Source organism: Camelus ferus, chromosome 16 (genome assembly GCF_009834535.1).
Source record: "Camelus ferus isolate YT-003-E chromosome 16, BCGSAC_Cfer_1.0, whole genome shotgun sequence".
NCBI classification, from domain to species: Eukaryota; Metazoa; Chordata; class Mammalia; order Artiodactyla; family Camelidae; genus Camelus; species Camelus ferus.
In genome coordinates this window covers 42,540,437-42,549,667 of record NC_045711.1, presented here as the reverse complement: position 1 = coordinate 42,549,667, position 9,231 = coordinate 42,540,437, and the positions used below count along the sequence as shown (strand labels likewise).

The following is a 9,231-nucleotide window of genomic DNA, read 5'->3' as shown; positions in this document are numbered from 1 at the left end:
GAATTTAAACTTATTGAAATTAGATATTTCAGTTTCTCATTTGCACTGGCCACATTTCAAGTACTCAGTAGCCACATGGTTACCATACTGGACAGCACAGATAACTTACAGAACTTTTATTTCCACCGTTGCATATGGTTTTGCTGGACAGTGTTGACCTAGATCCGGTTAGATTTGGGGAAACTAACTCATGGGGTCAACTGTTAGGCTACAGTTTTTCAAATGCCTTATGTAGTGCCTAAACAACACATTCTTTGAGGAAGATGAAGGAATGGGCCCTCTAATGTCTCAGATTGTCATATGGTGGCCTGATCCCAGCTTCCAGCTTTTCTGCTACTTAAAGATGAACACGGTTATCACACCTTGAGCAGATTTGTTATTGGAGTTTAGGCAGTGAAGGCTGTCTAGTTTGTCCCCAGCTCAGGCCCTGCCTATCTTCTGCTGCCCTCAGGTTGTAGAGGGCCAGGCTTGAGTGTGAAAAGGTACGGGCCCAGGCGAGACTGTACAGGCACAACACAGGATGCTCAGGGTCACTGTGACCAAGTATCATCCTATAGGTTGTCTGCAGGTTGTAGGAGTCTGTTTTGATCACCCTGGTTTCTAATGGGTTAACTTGAAGAACTGCCATTAACTCAAGGTGGAGAATCACGGGGCTGCCAAGTTGTCTCATCCATTTGGGGTTGAGTAATAGTCCAATTCCAGCCGGACTTTTAGAGAAACCTATTTAGAGATACAAGTGAGATGGGGTTGGAGCATGAAAAGTTTAGAGAGCTGAGTTTTGTACACAATCAGGTGGACCTGGGTAATTGACTATTCTAACAGGAATTTGAGGTTTTAAAGCGGAAGCATATCCAGTGTGGTTGGGGAAGGATAACACTTGGCATTCTAGACTCAGCTAGCTATTCATCCAGCCCCGGGATCCCGGCAGGAGCTGCAAAAATCAGATTCGCGGACCGTTAAGGGAGGGAGGGGGCTTTCGCTGTCGGGCGCGCTCCGCCCCCTGCCCCGCCCCGCCCCGCCCCTGGCTTCCTCGTGACCCCGTGCCCCGCCCTCCGGCCGGGAACACCCCGGACTGATTGGCCCCTCCTCGGCGTATCCTCGGGCTGGCAGCCAGGCCGGCGCGTCACGTGTCCGAGCAGCGTCCTGGGCGCTGAGCAGCGGGCCGCCCGGCATGGACCCTCAGATCGCCGGGGCCCAGGCGCTGGGGGCCGCGGAGCCGCCGCGGGGTCCGCCGCTGCCGAGCGCACGCGAGGCGCCCCCCAGCCCGGGGGTGAGCGCGGCGCGGGGGCCGGGGGCGGCCACCACCTGCGGCCCGGGGCGGGAAGTTGCGGGGCTCGCGGGGCTGGCCGGGCGAGGGGCCGCGGCACTGGGGGAAACACCTCGGGCCCGCCTCGGGCCTCCGCGAGAACGAGGAGCGCCGTTTGGGCGCGCGCCCGAGCTGGAAACGGCCGGGCCGCGGGGCTGCGGGGCGGGGCACCCAGAGGACGTGGGTGGGCGCGCCGGGCGGGGAGGGCTGGCTGCCGGCCCCGGAGCGCCTCTGCGTTCTTGCTAGATGGGAGGTGATGGTGGGGCCGCTGCTGGGTGGCCTGGACTGAGGCCAGGTGACGGTGGCGAGGAGAGGGACTTTCCCTGAAGGATCTATGTCCGTTGGTGGGGATGCTCGGCTAACCCTGAGCACCACCAGATGATGTCTCATGCGTTCTCTCCTTTTCTCTTTACTGCAAGCAAAAGGCCGCGTTTGACGCAGGGTTTCCAGAAACTTGTTTTCATTTGCTTGCCAGACATCTCCTGGTTTTTCAAAGACCGTTCGTTATTACAGTCATCACCTACCCTTGTTGATAGTCAGTAATCCGTGTTAGACAGTGAGCTCCTTGAGGGTAGGAACCCTCTGTTTAGTGGTAACCCGGCATTTAGCATAGTGCCTGGGACCATCGCCTATTAATTGGATGGAGGAATGGAATGCTTGTTTAAGCATCAAAGAAAGTACTTAACCAAAGTAAGATTTGAAAAATGTAGTGATAGGCTTATAAAGAAAATTACTTTGGGATGCAGATAGGTCGAGACTGATTTTGTCAGGGCGGAGCAGGAAGGTTTGTGCACTTCCTCTCCACGATGAGAGGCTGGTGGTCCTGGCAAAGGCGTGGAGACGAGGAAGCGCAGGGCAAATGGCTGGGAGCTTGGGTCCCAGAGCTGGGAGAGAGGACTGTACTCCATAGGTTGCTGGTATATGAGGGGTCTGTGTGGATGCCATGGCGAATTTTGTGCTCCAGCAGTGCAGGCCTTTGAGGGTTTTGAGCAGAGTAGTGGTTAACAGTGTAGGGCCGGGCAGTGTGGGTGAGTGAGAAGGCAGTTAGGGGCTCCTGCAGTGGTGGAAGTGAGAGCTCCCACTACTGGTCAGCAGTAGTGACCAGGGTTGTCACTGACTATAGGAGGTTAAATTGACTCATTAAATCCAGGTATGACTAGGTCGTAAGCTAACTGGGGCAGATGCCAAGTGCAGTTTAGATGTAGGGGCAAAAAAGTTGGATTTAAATTCAACAAATGTTCTGTTCCTGCTCAGTGCTAGATGTTTTCATAAGTGTTATCTCATTATCAACCTCCTATAAGGTCAGAACAGTCATCCCCAATTTCCAGAGAAGGAAACCCAGGCATGGTGGCTGAAGTGACGTGCCCAAGGTACACTTAATGAATGGGATTGAAATCAGGTCTTGAACATTTCTTATTCCACTTAGAAAGAGGTCTTACTGGTGATAGGATTTCAAGAACTTTTGAGTGATGGGAGCTTAGAAGCATATGCCTGGCCCTGGGGGAAGATTTCCCTTCAACAACCAAAGGTCTGTTATCCCCATGTATCAGTCAGGAGACAGAGAGTGTGATAGAGTTGTAAACTAGGTAAAAAGTTAAGTAACTGAGAAGGTAAAAATGAACATGGAAGTAGCAACTGCAGGAAACCGCTCCCAGCTGGAGGGCTGAGGGAGCAAAGCGGTAAGGTTGGAATGAGTGAAATGTACAGGCTCAGAGGAGAGGCTTTGCAGCCTGCTGAAATCCCGCCCTCTGAGGAGGGGCCACAGCATCCCCGGGTGTGGGAGTCTCTGAGCTTGGAGGAGGGGTCCCGAGGGCCTGTGACACATACCTTTCAAGAGAGGGCCCAGCCATGAGGCTGTCTCTGCAGCTGCTGGCAAACTGTAAACTAGATTCATTGGCCTCTAGGAAGGCAGCAGGCGATCCTGGTGGCAGGGGTGATGCCTCCAGGAATAGGAAGAAGCGAGCCCCTTCTCCCTCCAGCCTTGTGGAGGTTAACAGGACAGAGCAGAAATGTGGGTTGCCGAGTCCCTGCCTCAGCCTCACCTTTGCAGGGGGGTGGGGGGTATGGGAGAGTGGGTGTGGGCCTGAAACACTGGGTGTACCCCAGATACCCACGTCCTGGGTAATGGTTTCTTCTTCCCGCAGGCTGCCTCTGCCCCAGCTGACCCTTCCTTTCAAGAGAGAGAGACTGAGAAGGCCACTGACCGACTAGGCAAGTAGATGGCAGGGGCTGGGGTGGGTGTTGGGAGAGATGAAGTGACGAGGGGGACAGTCCCAACAAGAGGACATCTTGGTCCCTTACTTCCTCTTTCTAGCCAGTCCTCTTCGCTGCCCAGTTGCCCTTTCTGCCTAGGTTTTCAGCCAAACCCTTATTTGGAAACCGTATTGGAGCTTCCTTAAGGGAGTCCTGGACTTACCCATCCCTTCTACCGAGGAAGACAGCTTAGGGCCGCGGGCAAAGCACAGGCTTTGCAGCCAGGCAAACTTATTTTCACTTTCAGCTCTGGGTCAGACCCCTGGGCTTGAGTTTTGAGGACTTGTATTACTTATCCTTTCTTTATCTGTAAAATGGGGATAATAATACTTACATCAGAGGATGGTTCTGAAGATGGAATGATAGGATCTGGAACTGTAATTGCCACTATAAACTGCTGTTTAAAGCTAAGTTAATGATAATGAAATAAAATGAAAAATTCAGTTCCTTGGTCATGCAGGCCACATTTCAAGTGTACAGTAGTCACACGTAGCTCGTGGTAGCCGTTGGGTGGCACAGATTATAGCAAGTACGTGACCGTCACTGCAGAAAGTTCTCTTGCATAGAGCTGGTCTGGATAAAGCAGTCATAGCACCTGCCACTTACCGAGTACTCCCTGTGGGCCGGGCACAGTTCTAAGTGTTTCTTTCCCTTTTTTTCTTTTAAAATGCTCACAGCAATCCTATCTGCATTTGAGATGAGGAAACTGAGCTCCAGAGCAAAACGTTTTTTTAAAATTGTGGTAAAAGATACATAACACAATATTTACCATTTAACAGTTTAAAAGTGTACAACTCAGTGGCATTTAGCACCATCCCAGTACAGTGCAGCCACCACCACTGTTTAGTTCCAGAACATCCTCATGACCCCGAAAGGAAACCCTGTACCTAACGAGGAGTCACACCCCATCACCTGCTCCCATGAGCCCCTGGCTGCAACAGACCTGCGTTGTGCCTCTGGATTTAGCGATTCTGGACAGGCACATGTGGCTTGCTTAGACATGGGATCATATGATATGTGGCCTTTTACGTCTGACTTCCTTCACTCAGCGTAATATTTTCAGGGTTCCTGTTGTAGCGGATGTCAGTACTTCATTTCTTTTTATGGCCGAATTATTCCATCAGACGGAGACAGCACATTTTGTTTACTCGTTCATCAGCTGAGAGGCATTTGGGTGGTTTCTGCCCCTTGGCGATTGTGAGCAGTGCCACCCTGAACATTCCTGTTGATGTGTTGTTTGAAGCCCTGTTTCGCTTCTTTTGGGCGCACATTTAGGAATGGAATTGCGGGGTTGTCTGGTCATCCTGTGTTGAAGTTATTGAGTCTGCTGAGAAAATTCCAGCTCAGTCACACATTTGGTAATTGGCAGAGCTAGGATTTGAACCCAGGTAGTTGGGCTCCGGAACCCGGGTCCTGAACTTTATAGCTTATAGGTGTCGTCATTACACAGGGTTAGTAGCATGGCTGTTTTAAGGCTGATTCTTTCCCCAGCTCTGACGTGGCATCACCATAGCACTATATGCTCGGAGGTCCATTATCCCTCCCCAGACTTTTCTTCCAGTTTTTGAGACCTTTAGTAACTGTCCCTTCCAGCCCCTCCCTGATATCAGGGAAAGAGGAATTGTGACCAGTGGGTTCTGCTTCTCCAGCTGCTTTCCTCCCTCCTCTCCCATCCCTGTCCTGGGCTCACCTCTGACCTGCTCCATGAGGATGAAGGGAGGGACAGAAGAGCAAAAATTCAATTCAAGCCTATAATGTGAAAGCTTATCCTTTGCCAGAGGCTCTTTGCCTCATTGACATTTAAACTGCCTGAAAGTATGAGCTGCCTGACTCCTCATGTGAATTAGAAGACCTGGTAATTAATGGCCTTGTTTCAGGCAAAGCATCTGACTGAAAATAATTGATCAACTCTACTTCTAAAACTGTAAACAGAACAATTTTTTTTTAAGTGCTCTGGTGACTACAGAACTCTGTCCACTTTTTTACTGCTGTCTTCTTAGTAAGTCTCCCCCAAAGTTCCCAAGCACACAACGAGGCCCCCTCTGGTTTGCCAGTTGTTCAAAGACTTTTTAAAAATTTTGTCGGTTTCTTAGCCAATGGAGCACAGAGCATCCCTCAGGATAGTCCTGCCCATGGTGAGGGCGCCCATTCTGAAGAGGAAGGCTTTGCTGTGGATGATGAAGATTCTGATGGGGAACTGAATCCCTGGGAGCTGTCAGAAGGGTTGTCTGGCCACCCACCCAAGGAACAGGCTGCTGATCTTTTTAACGAGGACTGGGACTTGGAGCTGAAAGCAGATCAGGGGAATCCATATGGTAGGTGTGGGGTTTCTGGGGCCCTTGGCCAGGGTTCTGAGACCCTCCTACCAGATTAACCTCTTAATAGGCAGACGGACCCACATCTGTGAGCTTAGCCTGATAGCTGTCACAGGTCTGAAATTTCTGTGACAGCTTCTCTTTAAATATGGGAGGGGGTGCGCGCCAAATGCCAGTTTTGCATTTGATTACATGATGTATCGGTTAGTTTTAGCATCAACCCAGTGTTACTCTCTCCATACATCTTCACGTGGATTGAGCAGCTGCAGACAGAAGCGTTCTGCCCACTAGCTGCTTCCTCTGCGCTGCTAAGAACTGATGTCTGAGACGCAGAACTGTGGGTTGAATGAATGAAAGTGCTTGCATTTCTTCAGGGAAGGACTCTGTGTGTGAGTGTGTTTAAGCCAAGAAAGTGCAAGGATCTGTCCACTAGATTTTTCAGCTATCCCTTTTCACCCTCCCTCCTTCCTTTAATCTGTCTTTTAAAACTGCAGATGCTGACGACATCCAGGGTTGCCTTTCTCAAGAGGTCAGACCTTGGGTGTGCTGCGCCCCGCAAGGAGACATGATCTATGACCCCAGCTGGCACCATCCACCGCCGCTGATGCCCCATTATTCCAAGATGGTCTTTGAAACGGGACAGTTTGACGATGCAGAAGACTGAGGGTGCAGCTTTTGCCTGATGGGTGGGTGGGGCGCCCTCCAGATCAAGGTCTCCTTTCTTTGAGGTGAGATGTCACATCTAAGGAAACATTCCCTGATCCCCGAGTTGGGCACACAGCCTGGTCTTCAGTAAGGTCCGCCGTCCCCTGCCTCCCTTGCTGTTGTTTTTAGTGAGCTCCTCCTGGAGTGTGTGAATGTCTGTGTCTGTGTCAGGAGGAGGAGCCGTGTTCTTTATAAATAAAAGTAGAAAAAAAAATCAGCATGCCTTTGTTGGCTTTTTTCCCCCTGCCCCTTTTAACTAGATACCTCTAAGCAAGGCCTTTCTTCTTCCCTTAAAGCCCCTCACTTAGATTTTTAGGATTGAAGTCCTTGGAGACGAAACTACTCTGTGAAACAAAATGATTTTTTAGTTTTGCTTCTGTAGATCTGGCCTATTGACCCGAGATCGGAACCCAAGGGACGTTGCTGACTTGATGACTGATTTCTATTCCTGTCAGATGGAAAATTGACCATTTACTTGGTTAACAAGGATTTTCTGCAGAGCGGAAAACGAAATGGCAGATGAATTAAATCAGCAATTGTATAACCCTCGATTGGCATGAAAGGATTTTAAACTCTATTTTCCATTTAATCTTCTCATCTTTACTACTACTTATATAAATCCTTTAACAACAAAAAATTTCCTCATTTTAGAGATGAGGAAAGTAAAACTCAAAATTTTTGGACCTCTCCAAGATCACACAGCCAGGAAACGGCAGAACTGTGGCCTGAACCCACACACGACTCTGAAGCCTATTCCCCAGGGGGGTTTGCCCTCATGCATGGGTGAGCCTGGAGCCAGGGCTGGGGGCTGCACCTTGGCGGCTCTGTGACGCTCCAGCCCAAGTCACCCTGGCCTCTTTGGCAGGTGAACAGATTGCTTCTTATCTCCCTGCCTCCTGATTGAAGCTGAATCAAGAAAAAGTTTACGATCTGAAATCTGAGCCAACCCCACAGCATTTCAATAAAAAATCACTTAAGCTGTTTTTGAAAGACCCCACAAGAAGTGTGAGAATAAGGCAGGACCTCATGATGGAGGACAGTGGCTTTGGCCGCGAGGAGCCCTCATGGCCAAGGTTGTCCGAGGGTTAAAGAAATGGTCCCTTCCACTGTTCCTCCGCAGTTATAGACCACATTACCCCACCACTCTTGCTTTACTGCCCCCAGCGCCACGGCTATTAGGCAGGGAGTGTCTGGCATGAAAAGGTGCACTTGAGAAACTGAGCCAAGAACCGCTGGGGACTTGGGGAGGATGGCAGAATGGCCAAGTAGAGGTGTTACTGACAGGTTCCGTGGGCCCACATGCGGTTACGAGGCAGCTGAATCTGAGTAAAAGCAGAATTCATGAGGTGGGGAGGTTACCTATATGTCAGAGGGAAGGAAGGAGGAAATAGTAAGAAAAGCACTTGTGTGTGAGTAACTGAACAGAGGAAAATTACAAGCCTCTGCTGCTATGATCCACGGGATTGTTGTGAATTTGGACTCTTGCTTTTTAAAAGCTATTCTTTGCAGTTCCTCCTAATTATTTCCAGCAAAGTGGGTGGGAGAGGAATAGGGTCTGCTGGAGCAAGGATGGAGAAAACAATACTCTCTTAAAGACATTAGAATGTCTTTTACAGCCGAAATTTGGTTTTGACAGAACAAGAAAAGGGGGTGGGGCGCTAGTCAATTGTTTTGATTTAGGTACCGATATGGTGCCTCTAGGATGAATCAAACTGAAAGTAGAAGGGGCCCTCCCCAGGCTGTGAGCACTGGTTATCTCAAGGGGGAGCAAGGTTGGGAGTAAGGGACAAAAGTAGGGACATGGAAAAACACTAATGATACAGTAAGTGAAAATAACAGACTATAAAACTATTCTGCTAATATTGCAAATGTGAAAAAATTGCATATGTAAGTGATACGGGTTAACATGGACAGATGGAGACAATTTGATTATATGGTGGTGGTGGTGGTGGCAATTTGCTTTTTTTTTTTTAAAGATTTAAAAAATTTTTTTAAATTTATTTTTTGGGGGGAGGTAATTAGGCTTATTTATTTATTTATGTTTAGAGGAGGTACTGGGAAATGAACCCAGGACCTTGTGCATGCTAAGCATGCGCTTTACCACCTGAGCTATACCCTCCCCCATGGCAATTTGCTTTTATATTTCTGGTATTTTAATACAGATTTTGCAATACGGTTTTTAAAATCAAGACAAGGTGTTATTCTGAAACAGTCTGCCCAGTCTTCCCTGTTCTATCTGACAAACATCACCACACTTGCCTTCCTTCGCTGCAGTCACTGGCTTACGGATCCAACCCTCTCCTTAGGGTGTGAGCTCTTTGAAGGCAGGACAGTTTTATTCCTCAGCCTCCCTGTTTCGTAGCATGGTGCCCGGTTTGAAAATGTTCAGTAAATATGGGCACAAATTCATTCTTCTTTGGTTATGGAGCAGCATTTGCCCAGGCCGTGTTTAGGGGTGACTGACAACATCCCAGGCTAGGGTGAAGAAAGAATAAAGTATTCAAAGAAAATGAAATAATGCCATTTGCAGCAACATGGATGAACCCAGAGGTTATCATATTAAGTGAAATAAGTCAGAGAAAGACAAATATCACATGATATCACTTATAGGTGGAACCTAAAAAATGATATAAATAAACTTATTTACAAAAC

General features: G+C 48.8%; 1 protein-coding gene across 1 annotated transcript; it reads left to right on the top strand.

The window, feature by feature from the left end:
* The first annotated feature begins 1,071 nt into the window (after positions 1 to 1,071).
* COPRS (coordinator of PRMT5 and differentiation stimulator) lies at positions 1,072 to 6,796 on the top strand. The gene is made up of 4 exons (XM_032457675.1): positions 1,072 to 1,270; positions 3,451 to 3,517; positions 5,653 to 5,874; positions 6,369 to 6,796. Exons 1-4 carry the CDS (start codon positions 1,172 to 1,174, stop codon positions 6,536 to 6,538), a joined length of 558 nt encoding a protein of 185 aa, XP_032313566.1. The 5' UTR covers positions 1,072 to 1,171; the 3' UTR covers positions 6,539 to 6,796.
* The last annotated feature ends 2,435 nt before the right edge of the window (positions 6,797 to 9,231 follow it).